Source organism: Struthio camelus, chromosome W (genome assembly GCF_040807025.1).
Source record: "Struthio camelus isolate bStrCam1 chromosome W, bStrCam1.hap1, whole genome shotgun sequence".
NCBI lineage: Eukaryota > Metazoa > Chordata > Aves > Struthioniformes > Struthionidae > Struthio > Struthio camelus.
The window spans coordinates 56,217,813-56,232,359 of NC_090981.1; the positions used below are offsets into that span (position 1 = coordinate 56,217,813).

Genomic DNA, 14,547 nt, shown 5'->3' on the forward strand with positions numbered 1-14,547 from the left:
AACACTGGTTTTAATTGATTTATTTCATATTCTACTTTTTTGAGCTAAGATAGTGAAGAATCCGTCTTAATGGTTTAGAGATGTTCATTCTCTACCATGTAAATAAACTGCAGACAGCCCATAAACAAATTGAAGCTCTGAAGTGATAGTTCGCAATATTATTGCATCAACTTTTTCAAGTGCTACATGTAACACTACAGCAACAATTAAAACGGTCATCCCTTCAGGTCACTAGTTCTTAGGTGCTACCAAGAGTAGGTTTTAAATTTGATAATTAGGAGCAAGAGGTGAGAAACAAGAGGAGAAAATAATGCTTCGGAGGCAGAAAAGGAGACTGGATGCTTTGTTAAGAAGGTAGTGCAATTTCTGTAGTTTTGTCTACAGAATTTTTGAAATGTGCATATCCAATACAGAGCTTCCAATCCCAACATTTGCTCCCTCCTGGGCATCCTGTTGAAGGATTTCTAGACTACATACATCGTCTTGTAACTACACGTCACGCTTTGACAATACCTGCTTATGACAGAGCAGTACATCTCTCTCCTCCACTCCAAATACACATGTTCACATGGCAACGGTCACCCCCAGGAAGGATTTCACAATGATTAAATGCACCAAGGGAAAGAGATTTTCTCAGTTAACAGGGCTGCCTGCGCACGTAGAGTGAAGTAGGTAAGGTAAAGGGGAGCTGAGCAGCAAAAGCTTTCTCCTTTGTTACACCCAGCTCAGAGCCACAGGAAGAGTTATGGTCCCATCCGTCTCAGCTGTGGACTATACCAGTTCTGCTAAATATCAGACTTAGCAGCCTTATGTGTTCCTGCAACTCCTTCTCTGGCATGCCCACCCCTGTGCTTCTTAGGCCAATAATCTGAAGGCACGATTGGACAACGCAGCAGAGCCAAGCAAACAGCTGCAGAAAGGGAAGTCCTGCTCCTCCTGCTTTCACCATGCGTCTCAAAGCAGACCTCACAGTGAGACAGAGTAGGGAGTCAAGCAGCTAAAACTAACCCCACAAAACAACTCTCTGCTGCTTTATGTCTCTGAACTGATTCACTGTGGGGTCAGACAAATACCACCACAACCCAAGTGTTGCATGGTTGCATTGTCAGTGGCGGTAAGAGAAGAGTGAGCAGAGACATTCCTTTTGGAAGCTGAAAGACTGGTGTGTAGCTATAGTACCAAACTAAAACCCCGCAGCAGGAACACAAATATATGCATGAATATCAGCAGTTGAGCCCACTTCAAATTCAGCTGCTCCAGAAAAGCCCATATGGGTGAAGTTGCTTACCTAGTCTTTATTTTAGCATATAGTTTTACGTTATGAGCCTTGCTGCTAGAGACATGCTTGAGTAATTCCCATTTCCCACGCACGCCTTGAAGATTTATTCTCACTCCTCTCCCCGTTCCCATGTTTTTCACGTTAACAGCGTGGCTAGAAAGGAGGGTACATTCCCTCCCCCAGGACACCTTCAGTTCTGCAAATTAAGATATTAAAGTTTTCCCGCAGAAAGCAACAGAGGGGAGGTGGTGGGGGTGAGAAAGAGAGTCCCCACAACCCTGTTGACCTTATCCTTATCCCCATCCCAAAAGCAGTTAACATTTTATACACCAAGATACAAACACAACTAATTCCAATTTAAGCCATCTCCTTCTCCTCACAAATTACAGCTAAGGGCAGCTTTTGGAAACGAAAGAGAAGAAAGAAAAGGATAATTTTCCTTGTTTATCTTGCACAAAATGTAGAACAGCTCCTGTTGGCTGCTTTAAATCACACCCTTAAGGTTTAGCTTCAACACAGGGGAAGGCAGACTGTCATGAATTTAGATTGCTGGGCTCTTAGAGCTACATACCTAATTTTAGGTATCCGAAAAATCCTTTGTGGTCAACTTTGCCTCCAGCCAGTAGACAGCAGAACTAGTATCAAAATGGCAATTATTTTCAGCCTCCTTTTGGTTTTGCAAAGAGGTGTGAGGGAGTTAACAAGGATACGTAAGGGATAAGCAGTCCTGTGCAATTTATAACAGTGGGTGAACTAGTTACAGCAAGATCTAGTTGCATCACGCATGTCACTTAACCTTTGCTCTACAGCAGCAGCCCAGCCAACTAGCACAAAAGTGTGAATGAAGTCATCCTAACGCACAGGCACACCTAAGTTCCATAATACCAGGTGTGTTTATACCTTAGCCAAGGGACTGTCTCTTTTATTCAAGTAGATGCCTATAAAATGTTTTACTGGTGTGGCTGAACTGAAATAGCTATTGCTGCTGCAAGAACAGCAGCAACACTTTTGACAATGAAATACACAATTCTGGACTAAACTGAGTGGCACACTCAGGTGAGATACCATCCAAAGCTTGTGATGTGTTTGGGGTTTTTTTTTGTTGTGAAGTGGCGTAAGGTACAAACCAGAATTACACAGGATTTGGTGTATGTAGATTTATTTTCCACAATCATTTTCTTTCAAGTCTGTTATTTCCAGCCTGGTTCTCCATCCCAGAAAAAGGAAATTTTGGAAGCCTAGTGAAGTTAAACACTCTAAGGCTGCACTAAAGACTTTTAAATGCTGGATAGTATGAAGTGCACTTTCTGAATGACACCTCTTTTTTATCCTTTTCTTTGGACTCCAGCACAATGGACACGCTGTCTCAGCCTGGTGACTAGCAAAAACCAAACACTGTTGAAATCATTCAGTATGCTTCACTCAGCTCTCAAAGCCTGGTTGACATTCAGCTTGGTTAAAGAACAGGTCTCTTCAGAAAGAGCTCTTGCTGAGCTGAAGGAACAGAGCCACTACCAGTGCTGCTGCAAAGAAGACAATACAGTAGTTGCCTGCACCAAATGCTAACCTGCAGCTCAAAAGATATTCTAAGCAGCAATCAGCACATCTGCAGATCATATCACAACAGCACGTCCCAGCTACTGAAGTGCATTACAAGCTGGCTAAAGACACCTCTCTAATGGTATGCCATGAGACCATCTTTATATTAAAGTGCAGTTTGCACTACTGAGCACACTGTATAATGATTTTCCCAAGCATGAGAACTTCTCCAGGACCTTCATTTCAAGCCTAATGCACCTTCACCAAACACAGCTGTTCCTGCGGGAATCTGTCCATGACAAACAACAATACATCACTTCTTTCAAAGCAGTATGCAGATTTGCAGAAGGATGAAACAGCCCATTCTTCAGGGATGAGAGAGATTTGTTACTAATTCCACCCAAAATCTCAGAAGTCAATTCAACACCCCAAAGCAAACACAAAGTCACATGTTTCACTAAATGCTCACGGCACTATTAAACGAGCATCAGCATTAGCGCAAGACAAGAAGCTGGAACGAACAGCAGTAGGAAGAGAAAGACAAGGACAGGACTGGACTACAGCATCCCAGACTTGCATCAGCTTCAGGCACAGTTCTGTGCTGCTAGCACATCACCCTCCTATAACCTTATCTAGTTACGGTGCAACACACACTGACTTTCTTCTAAGTGCGCAACACGCATATTCACTAACATGCCTCCAAATGCTGCCACTACCTCCTGCAAAATATGACAAGCAGCAGTGAGGTAAACAGGAAAAGCTGTGTAAGCCTGTAGCAGTTCCACTAGTCCAAGGGAAGTACACTCACTATGTAAGTTCAACCTTGATAGGCTCCACTGATACTACTACTACTAGCAAGAGATAGAACATGAAGTGCAGCATAGCGTCTCTCCAAACACAGTTTTAAAAGAGTCTCCTGTGAGACTGTCAAAGGCCTGACTGGCACCTCTCCTGTCACACTGGAATGGATAAGCCACACATAAGCCTTCATTGCACAGTTCATTCCTAAAGTCCTGCTAACAAAGGAACTCTGCCACAGTCTGGGGAGGCTTTTGTTAAGTGCTCAAACACCACACTGATAAGAAGGGTACTATGCTTGGACAGAAATACAATTGGGCAGTAAAGTCCTTACTAAACTTAACCCTGCACCTGGAACAAAGCTTCAGTCCCAGCGAGAGCACAATCAGACAGAAGTTCAGCAGATCCTATACATACAGGCATGATTCAAGTGTTCCAAAAAGGGAGCAAGGTGGTCAAATACTATAGTTTGCATAAGAGAAATGCATTCCAAAACAGGAACAGCCTACTGTGTACTGTACTCAGCCATTGCTTTTGTGCTTGGAAAAAGTTTTTCTTCTCTGTAATTCATTAACCTACAACCTTATCAAGGTGGGAGTGAATAACTTGTTTCCAGTATGCAAACCAGCAGTCAAACTGAGCAGAGATACTTACGTCACTCTTCCTGAACTTTGCTTTTAAGCTCTTCATGTTGATCGCATTCAATCTTCCAAATCTTTGAGGAATTTATCCTTCTTCAATATCTAAACAAAAAAGACAGGAAAATAAGATTTTCCACTTGATACCATTCAGTTCACTGGAAGTGAAGTCTGAATTGAATTTGCATACCTACATCGCCCTTTGAGGGTTTTGCCCTCAGGCTCAGAAAGAGGTTAAGACAAACAGCAAGTTAAGGGAAATTTCTTTTTTCTCCAAACTTAAAAGCAAGGTGAAGTAAGCCTAAGTAGGACCAGAGAAGAACAGATCGAGCCTTTACCAAAAATGTGAAAGTGTACCATGTTATACTAGCTATCTCTTCATATAAGTAGATCAGTAAAACGTTTACACATGGTGCAGCACCCTTCTCTAACCACAGCCTATTTCAGCATTAGCATTAGGGAAGCTGCTTGCAAGGTGGGAAAAGTATGCCATCACATTCAAAACTGCTCCATCCCACAACTGTGGGTCTGCACTAGGTAGCTGAAGTACCCACCACTGTTTTATGTATAAATGTAACCACTAACCAGCAAGTTCCAAAGCATGCGTAGACAGATACTTGTACCGCCTAACACAACGGAGCAGATTGGCGATCCAAGAAAGAACAGAGGTTATCACCGGAAGGAGTGTTTTATACTCTTCCACATAGGAAACCATATGTGGTATTCTCAGAGTCATAGCTGTTCTTAATTTGATAACACACTATCACAAATAACAGCCATGCTCCTCCTTCCTCCCTTTCAAATGAAGGGAAGCATCAGTTGCACAAACATATACAACAAACTTTACAGACAAGCTGCAAGCTTTCACAGGGAAATAAGCCAGTACCTAGAGCAAAGCCTCCTACAGAAAGCCCCCACATACAAAGTACTACCAACCCAAGCTAAACGTGACGGTGAACAGAATGCGAAAGTAGTAACGTGTTTCTTCCTAGAGTATAGCAGGAAAAACTAAAAGCAAGAACAACATAATTCTGGACTAAGCAAAGCCATCTATATAGAAATATTCCAAATTTCTAGTTTTATAGTAAGCTTCCACTGTGTTCACGGGAATAGCTAGCCCTTCTCATTTAGCCATTTTAGATGCTATACAAGTTCCTACTGCAAAAATAGTTTAAAGTAAAGGATGTTCAACCGTTTTTCTGAAGGCGGAGGGAAGAAAAGAGAGAAATAATATGAGTCTAGCCAGATAAGTAACTGAAATGAAGACTGGGACATAAAATTCAAATAGGTCATACTGGGTCTCTAATATTTCTTATCACTCTTCAGAAACAGTAGATTAAGCAAAGATAGCAGATTTGATAAGCAAACCTGAAATTCAATTGTTTCATAATAGAAAGTGCCACATTATTATGAAGCAAGCTGCTCTGTTCTACATGATCGCTCTACTATGAATCAGGATTTAAAATGCTACTACACAGTAACGTCTTCATAGACGTTCCAGTAATACAACACTGAGCACCATTCAGGAATAGCAATTAGTGCTAAGTAAACACATCATTTAGTTCAATTCTATATTTGTATGACAACCATTTAAAAGACACATACAAGTAGGTTTCTCAAAAACAAAACAAAAAATCAAAAAGTAAAAACAAACAAAAAGCCACACGAAACAGAAATCTCCATGCACTACCTACATAGGAATACATTTCCCACAGACTACAAACCTCTAATAGGTACTGGATGGGAAAATTCTGTTGGCTGTTAAAATACCGCTAAATCTAATGACTCTAGGTCTAGTTTAGCAGTCATCATGAAGTCATCTCAGTTTCCTGATTCCTTCCAGGTATACGAACTAGGGTTTTCATTCCAAGTTCTCATTTTTCAGCTCAAGGTGTGGGAACAAGAAGAATGGGCTTGTGGGGTTTTTATTTTTAACTCTCTATCATGCAAAAGGAAAAAAAAAAAAATCTACAGAAGCTTTTCATTCCCTGGTTTACCTAGCAATTTCTCTTAGGTTTTGCCTTGGCTGAATGATTGGAGCAGTTACAAAATAACAACATCAAACAACCAAAGAAATATGGAAGTTATGGAACATCTGGAAAGAAGGAATTGTTTTCGATTGCTCTCAAAGAAGTAAGCCACTTTATTTGCATTACAGCTAATCAAACTTTGGAGAAAGTGTGAAACTGCACAACAGCTGTTTAACCTTGACTGAAAAGGAGCATGAACCTCAGCAAGAGCTCCATAATCTCCTAACTTGGTCTCTAGCAACACCAAGGATGCTAAGCATTGGAAAGACCAGAAACACCGGGGTATTGACCAGACAAATGCCATTACACATATCTGGCCTTACACAATACAGCTAAAGGCAAAAAAAAAAAAAAAAAAAAAGTTTTAAAGACCTTTGCAAAAAACAAAAACAAAGCAAAAAAACACAGAATTAAAGGGAAATTTAAGAACTGAGAAATATCGCACAATATTCCACAGTGCCCAAAAGTTAGCAGGACTCTTTATTTTAAGAGGTAATAATATCTCACTTAAAAAAAAAAAAAAAAAAAAGGTAATCACTTTAATTAGACCATTTAAAAAAAGAATATAAACAAATCTTTGCATGTGGGGAAGGGCATGGAATTGAGAACAGGACATTTTTCCCCAAATACAGGTTGCCAAGGAATTTTCTGCTACAGGTTGTCTTTCCCCCCTGGTATTTTTGGCTCCTATGAATGAAATATTTGTTATCGCTCCTGTGGAAGATGAAGTACTGAATTACAGGTTTATGTGAGAGGTAACAATTTCTTGCAGATATACACACAGAAGAGGTTCAAAAACGAGACTGTCTAATATGAGGAATCTGTAACACAGTCTAACTAAAAAGTATTGCAACCACTTCTAGTATACTACTATCTTTTTCTCCTTTTTGGAAAGGCATATGGGAGGTGAGCTGTATTTCTGTTAGAGGAGAGGCCAGCTTATTATTTTTCCCCCACAAGATACTTCACCTCTTACGTAAGTGCATTTTATATATTAAATTTGAAACTTAAATCCACACCATAATTAAAAAAGCATGCACGAGCACACAAAAACAGCATTCCTGGGTTTAGCGTGTGGGTCACATCTGTATCTTTTCTATAAGAGACAGCTCAATACAAACATTAAGATTACAGCTTGCATATCATAATGCCCATAATCCTTCAGCAGTAGAGATAGAAACCTGTGAAGCAGTAAGGGCTGCCTTTTCTTGGCACTGCTTTGAAAAGAGGAAGTCACCTCAAAGGGTATAATTATTGGAACTGATGCAGAAAGAGGTCAGCATCCTGATTCAGTAGAGCTTTATGGCAAGCGTTTTGTTTGCCAGAGGGGGAAAAAAGGAAGTACCATTAATACACTCCTCTTTTTACAAGATAGGAAACAACTACTAGGAATTCACTAGGGAGAATCCAGACATTTCAAAACAGCATTTCTGCGATGAATCACAGGTACTAACAAGAAGCAACGTCTACCAGTGGTGATATTTCTCTCCTTTCAGAACAAATGTGATAAGATATACTGAGCATTGTCATTTTGTAGCAGCAGGAAGTTAGCAGTGGCTTAACTCCAGACATGCTCAACAGCTAATGCTGATCACGTGTTTTTAAGCATTAGCTCCAAAATTAAGTATCTAGTCCTCCACCTCATCTCCCTTCAGCTTATTTTTAAGAAACAGCTTCAGGAATACAAGCCACAGAAAGCATCTTTAGGTAAACCTATCTAGTTAAGACAAGAGGCATTGAAATGGTGGTGATCTTCAGCCTCAATAATTTCACTGAAACCGTGTCTCAATATTCAACACAATGTTTAGGTTTAAACAGAGGAGGCGGATTAGGACAAATCTCCCCCATTGCTTTACAGCAAGATTTGTGCAAACCACAATAAACAACCATACCGGCACAGTTTTTTCCTTTAATTAAGTTACATCAAAATCAGAGCAAGATCTTTCAGACAACATTATAATTAAATCCTTGAATGACCAAAGATCCAATGAAGCAACAGTAAAACAGCCTTAGGATATGCTATACATACTGTTCATGCCAATTACAGCTACCCATTGCTGATAAGGGTACACTGAATTTGATTAATTTTAGGTGACAAAGGTCTTGCATCTCTTTCAGAACACACTGAGAAGCCTCCTTCTCAGACAATGCTCTTCTGCAGCGAAGCATCATTAGTAACATCAACTGATTTCTCCTCCTCCCTTGTGCCCTCCACTCCTCGCAAACAATTTTTTTCACCTTAGACCTTACAAAGAAGAACTAGAGACTCAACACAAGATCTGGCAACATCAAGGGGTGGGAGGGGAGAGAGAGGAAAGGTTGGAGGAGCACCATTGCTACTGTATGTTTACACCTCCTTTGCATGCATACACCTGCTCTCATAGAGGAAAATAAGGGCCCCCAGAGGTCTCTTCTCTCACAGTACTACCTCATCACTTATTTTCTGGATGATCTTTTTCCTTCCGAATCACAAGCCTTGCTCTGACTCAAGAACGAACGCCTTTGTGGCAGCTAGCACTGCATACAGAGCAGAGGCATCCACAGTACTAGTGGCTGTTCTGCTCACCTTCAGTACCCAACTTGTCAAATGCTTCACACGCTTGAGCTCCCCTGACCTACTAACCACTACCAAGAGCATGCCCAAACCCAGGCTTCTCCTTTACACCACTGCCAAAGCCACTGGACCACCTGGAGGCATTAGCCTTTGCCCAGCTCTTTGGCTGTCTGCGTATGAACGCAGCAAGCCAACGCCATCCTGAAAAATCCACTCAGCACTTCATGTTTGACTACCTGCTCATTTCCATCCAGCGGAGCATATTCCTTTCACTACCCCTCAGGCCAAGGCAGAGAGGCACGCATTGTCTGACCAAAAGCAAAGGGAACACTTCCCCATTCTATCAGCATAGCTCAGTTTTCCCATCTTCAGTAACTCTTCCTCCTCTCACAGCAAGAGTCAAATGAAACAATGTTTTTAAAACTTAGTGCTACCTATGAAGACAAATAATTTGTGGCTTGGTTAATCTACTGTTACTAATGAAAAGACACTAAGAATCGCACTGGGCAGCCCAAGTGCTATACAAGAACGGGAGTGATTTACGTACAGCTAATCCCATTCAAAACAGAATGGGACAGCAGAGATAGAGACGTTGGGTAACTTAGTCCAATACCTCTACATCAAAAATCACAAATCACTAGAAGCAATGTGCTGAACAGTACAAATCTAACATTTGTGATCAAATGCTTAAAGCTCCAGAGATATAGCATCACTAACAAACCTACAGCTTCCTATCACTCTTTCCTCCAGTACGCTGTGCATCAACTCTCAACTCTTACAATTCCTCTTGATATTCAAAATTTGCAGAAGGTTTATCTTCATTTTAATGGATTCAGCTACAACAGTACAAGCCTCTGAGGATATCACAAAACTAACATAAACCTGTGCAGAGATAGATACAGTGTGTTATACAGTGTTTTCCAAAACAGTTCTAGACAACCAGGAAAAAGCTTGTATCAACAAGGCCTTACACACAGTGAACTACAGGAGAAGATTAGAGGAAAAAAGCAAAATGTGACATTGCTCCGATTTGTTTTCTTGGCATATTAGACAGCGCTCCAGGCAAAATTCTAGCTCAAGGGAAGTCCAAGGAAATCTGTCATTCACTCATTACACTTAAACTCTACTCTGTTCTTACTCCAGCTCTTTTGTCTGAAAGTGTCTGTCAACACACGTTCAGCTCACTGGAGAACACAGTAGAAGAGACAAGACTGGCTGCATGAACTGGGACAAACTGCTACCTTTCTCTGCTTTCAGTTTCCCATCTCTAAAACAAAAAGGCCCTCCCTTGTGTGCCCTTCAATTCTTAGACCATATTTTTTGGTCTGATTGCACGTAAGTTATGTTGCCGTTCTGAAGACTTTTCCATGTTCTGTGCTTAATCCAACAGGACTAGACTGGAACTGAAGCATCTAGCTACAAATAGAGGAAAAGTGACAGAGTTCCCCTTGTGAGATGCCAGTTTCTAAATGAGAAGCCCACATGAATAAAAACAGCTAATACTTGTCTATACTTACTCCCTTCATAATATATTTTTTTTAATCAACCATTCAATTAACTGCTCTTCAGAATCAGCAAACAAAAGAATCTGTACAGATGCAACCTGAAATCTTCTAAGAGGAGACAAATGCATTATTTTATGGAAGAATACTCTGAAATAGCCTAAGGCACAACAGTCACCTACGAGGGTACGAATTAAGACAACTAGACTGGAACAGCAATTTAATTTATATAAGACACCTGCCTAGGCCCACTCCCCTAAACTCTACCCATATACTTTTGAAGGACCTTGGAAGGGTGTCCCACTATAAGTATTTCCGGACCAGAGAAGTTTCCAAAGACAGCGCCAGTGAAAACTCCCCTATTCAGCTTTCAAGTTCTTGGGTAGGGGAAATATTTTAGCCCATGAAAATGCAGTACATTTTTAAAAACTACCTGAAAATGAAAAGAGAGTTGGGTGTGTTCACAAGCAAAAAAACTAAGTACCTCCATTCCTTAAAAAAGGAAAGTATTAGGAATTCAGATATTTCCTATCCTGGAAGACTATTAAGGCTATAAACTAGCATAATACCAGCAAGGATCAATTTGATTACCTTAGTGATAAGTGATTTTTACTCAACTTTATTCAGATTTGTTGAAATGTATATTCAACAGCAGCAGCACTAAGTGTTGCATAAACACTGAGGAACAGGATCTACTGTTTAGGATATTTCTCCCAGGCTTCAGAGATCTCCGAATCTCTACATTCCCATTAGAGATTTCCTGCTGGGGTCTTAGGCAAGTCCCGGTAACCAAGATTCTCAGAAAGCACCTGAGTGCCACATTCCCTAGAAAAAAGTTTCAGGTTGTCCCAATACATTTGGGAATCCAGATGTATGCCGTTGTTTCCTTGGACCCACCTGCAATAGGCAACTGTACCTCCCTGACCCTCCGCAGTTGCAAGAAGCGGAAAGCGTCCAGCTACTGAAGTTACAGAGCCATAGACACAGGAGCATACAAACCCTTTTTCTGTCATAAGGGCTGAACAAACTTTCACCACCCCTTTCAGGTCAAAAAAGATCCCATATCTTGTTTTACAATATTTTGAATAAAAGCAGTGGCTTCCAGGCACAAAACCACAGGGAAACTACAGCAACTTTAGACAACACCTTTAAGTGATTACATCACTCACCTAAAATGCACAACCTGCCCTGCAGAGGAAGGACCTCAGTGGAGATCTCGCACTTTGCGGGCGAATGCCCTAACCATCAGCCTGCAGGCCCTCCCCTCCGGAGCTGGTCACAAGTTCAGCGCATCAACCACCACTATCATTTCCAAGCCTTACCAGCCATCCTGTTCTGTATGTCAGCAGGGGGGAAGGATACTTTCTGTCACTGCTATGTCACTTTTACTCCCAGCAGTCCTCAGCAGGCACTTAGGCTTTTAACCCTAAGTGCCTGTGGAAGTCTTAGGTTGTTTCCGCACTTCACCAGACCCATGTTTGCCTCTGGCAGTTTGACAGAGATAAGCTCCACGATAATGTTTTGCCTGAACTGTAGCTATTCGTACTACACCCTCTCTGCTCTAAAAGCGCATCAATAGGTGACCCTCAAAGTGTTAGGTGCAGCACTCCGAAAGCAAGCTCCAGCCACCTCACCTGCACAGCTATCACACATACACACCCACAAGCACCTACACAGCAACTCCAAGGAAAGTGTGAGAGGGAAGAGGCTTCTCAGACACGCAGGAAGCCTGCAAACCGCAGGAAAGCCAGTTATGTGAATCCATAACCCAAGAAGATGTTATGGATTGCTATGCTCCTACCTACCACCCTGCTAAAGAAAGCCACTCGCTATTTTCAATAGCATGCTATCTCTGCCAGTAAGCAAGGCACTAAAGCTCTGGATTGATTTGTTCTAGTTTTGCTTGTTTTCCCCTCTATAGCTATTGCAAGCATTATCCCTGTGCAAAAAGAACCAGCCCACAATCAGCTCTCAGAAGGAATGTGATTAGGGTACTGTACAGCAGGATTTAGAAATCGCCAGCAACTCACAAAAGAACTCAGCTTTCATATTCTCCAGGCACTGCTCCTCCCTCAGAAGAGGCACACATTCCTTATTAGAGGTGGGGAGAAGAAAGGTAACATAGTGGGGAACATAAAAACAAAAAAAAGACAAAAAAAAACAACAGAAAAACACTGAAGAGGCAACTAAGTAATCCCCCTTGTGAAATGCTTGCATTACTTAATGAGACCAGCAGCCTCCTGTCCACTCTTCTCCACTTGATACCATCAATTCATTGGTTCAGAGAAGGAGAGGGAGGAGGTAGCTTTTCACTGTTTTGCTAGCAGATGCACTCTTGGAAGAGGGAAGAGAATAGCACAAGGCCAATATTTTTAGTGATTGGAAGGAATGACTCCCGCTACTGCATAGTGACTTATTGGCACAGAGCTTGGCTTCAACACAAGAGAACCCTGAGCTCCTATTAAGCGTTATTCTACTCAAACGCTCTTTCACTCTGGTTCATATGGCTCTTATGCAATTCTTTTCTTAGTAAATAAAGTCTCATTGACAGCCTTCCATGGGTGTCCCAAGACAAGAGCCAAGCAGGTCACTGACAGATATTTACAAAACTCATTTACTCCTAGTTAATCTAGGACATCAGAAGGCCTTTCTGAAATGATTCATGCATGTTTTTTATTAAGAAAAAAAAAAAAGGACTTAAAATGCCAAACACTCTAATCTCAAACCAACTGGGATACCAAAAAAAAAAAAAAAAAAAAAGAGAGAGACGATCTTCTACTGCCCCAGAACACACTGCAACCAGACAGCGCTTTGTAGCAGTTCTGTAGTAAACGCAGTCACAGTCGTTACAAAGAGAAACGGCAGAGTTTGTTAAGATCCTGAGATGCTGATAAAGCAGAATTTAACCAGACTGTTCACAGGGAGAAACTTCAGGATATCACGAGCAACAATGGCAGACCGAGGCAGGCTGTTACAACCAAACGCTGTGCGAGATAAAAACAAAATTCTTCGCGTGTTTTGTTAGAAACACCGGCGTTCTGGTTAAACTCGATGCGATCCCTCATGCAGTCTCGGTTTTTGTTTGTTTTTTTTTTTTAAACAGTTAGCTACAGAAATGAAATCCTGATGGCTCAGGACGCTGCCGCCACACGTTATGCTCTGCTCAGCCGCGGCGTGCGCCCCCGCCGCCGGAGCTCCCGCGACACCCCCGCGCTGCACGGCGGCTCCCCGCGCCCCCACCGCCGTCCCCCGAAACCGCGGGGGAACCGCCCCACGCGAGAGCAGCCGAGACAAAACCACCCCCGGGGCCGCCTTTCCCTACAAGCGAAGCAGCGCAAGGGTCACCCCGGTCTTCCCCCCCCCCACGCCGTTTTGGGGTGGGGGGGGGGGAAAGCGAAATGACCCCCGAGAGGGGCGGGAGGAGGCGGCGCAGCCCCGGCCCGGCCGCACCGACCCCCGCGGGCAGCTGTCACCCCCTCCGCGGAAAACTAGAAATAAATCAAATAAAATGAAAGCGCCGAGCGGCAGCGACTCACTGGCTGAGCCTCCCCCCCACCCCGCGCCGCCGCCGGCCCCGGGGCCGTCCGCTGCCCCACGCGGGACAAGCCGAGCTCTCCGGCACGGGAGGGAAGAAGTTTCCTCTTGTTGCGTTTCTCCCCCACGGACTCCGCCGGGAAGCGCCGGCCGCCGCCGGCAGCAGCCCCCCGCCGAGGGCGGGGGCAGGTGGGCTCCTGCACACAAAGCCCCTATTCACAGCGCCCGGCCGCACTCACCCCATGGAGGCGCCGCGTCCCAACCCGTCCCGTCCCGCTCCGCTCCGCGCCGGGAGCCGCCGCCGCCGGGCGCCGCTGCGAAGGGCGGAGCGGAGCGGGGCGCCGCCGCCGCCGCCGCGCGCCCCGGGCCGCTCCGCGCGCGCGCCACGTTCGACCCGCGCGGGCAGGGCAGGGCGGTGCGATGGGCGGGGGGGGGGGGGGAAGCCGTGACATCACTCCGCGGCCACGTGACCGCGGGGCTCCGGCCCCCCGCCGGGAGGGGAGCGGGAGGGACGCCCCCGCCCCACCCTTCACCCGCGGGGGGCCCCCCGCGCTCGCGGAGGAGGGTCACGTGGCGGCGCGCGGAGCCGCCCGCCCGTTGCGCCGCGCCGCCCTCCGCGGCCGTTGCTGCGCGCGCGCGGGACCCTGTGAGGGGGGAGGGGGGAGATATAGGT

General features: G+C 44.0%; 1 protein-coding gene across 4 annotated transcripts in view; it reads right to left on the reverse strand.

Moving 5' to 3' along the window:
- The window catches only part of LOC104147779 (ankycorbin), an 86,267-nt gene extending 72,029 nt beyond the window's left edge, over positions 1–14,238 (reverse strand). For 2 of the 4 annotated variants that reach the window (XM_068925192.1, XM_068925190.1), the window contains exons 1-2: positions 14,114–14,238; positions 4,271–4,359 (exon numbers count right to left, since the gene is read on the reverse strand). In XM_068925192.1, coding sequence (XP_068781293.1) covers positions 4,271–4,306 — 36 coding nt within the window. In that variant the 5' untranslated portion in view covers positions 4,307–4,359; positions 14,114–14,238. The remainder of the gene's footprint in view (positions 1–4,270; positions 4,360–14,113) is intronic. The other 2 variants (XM_068925193.1, XM_068925191.1) reach the window with 2 other exon arrangements.
- Positions 14,239–14,547: the final 309 nt, after the last annotated feature.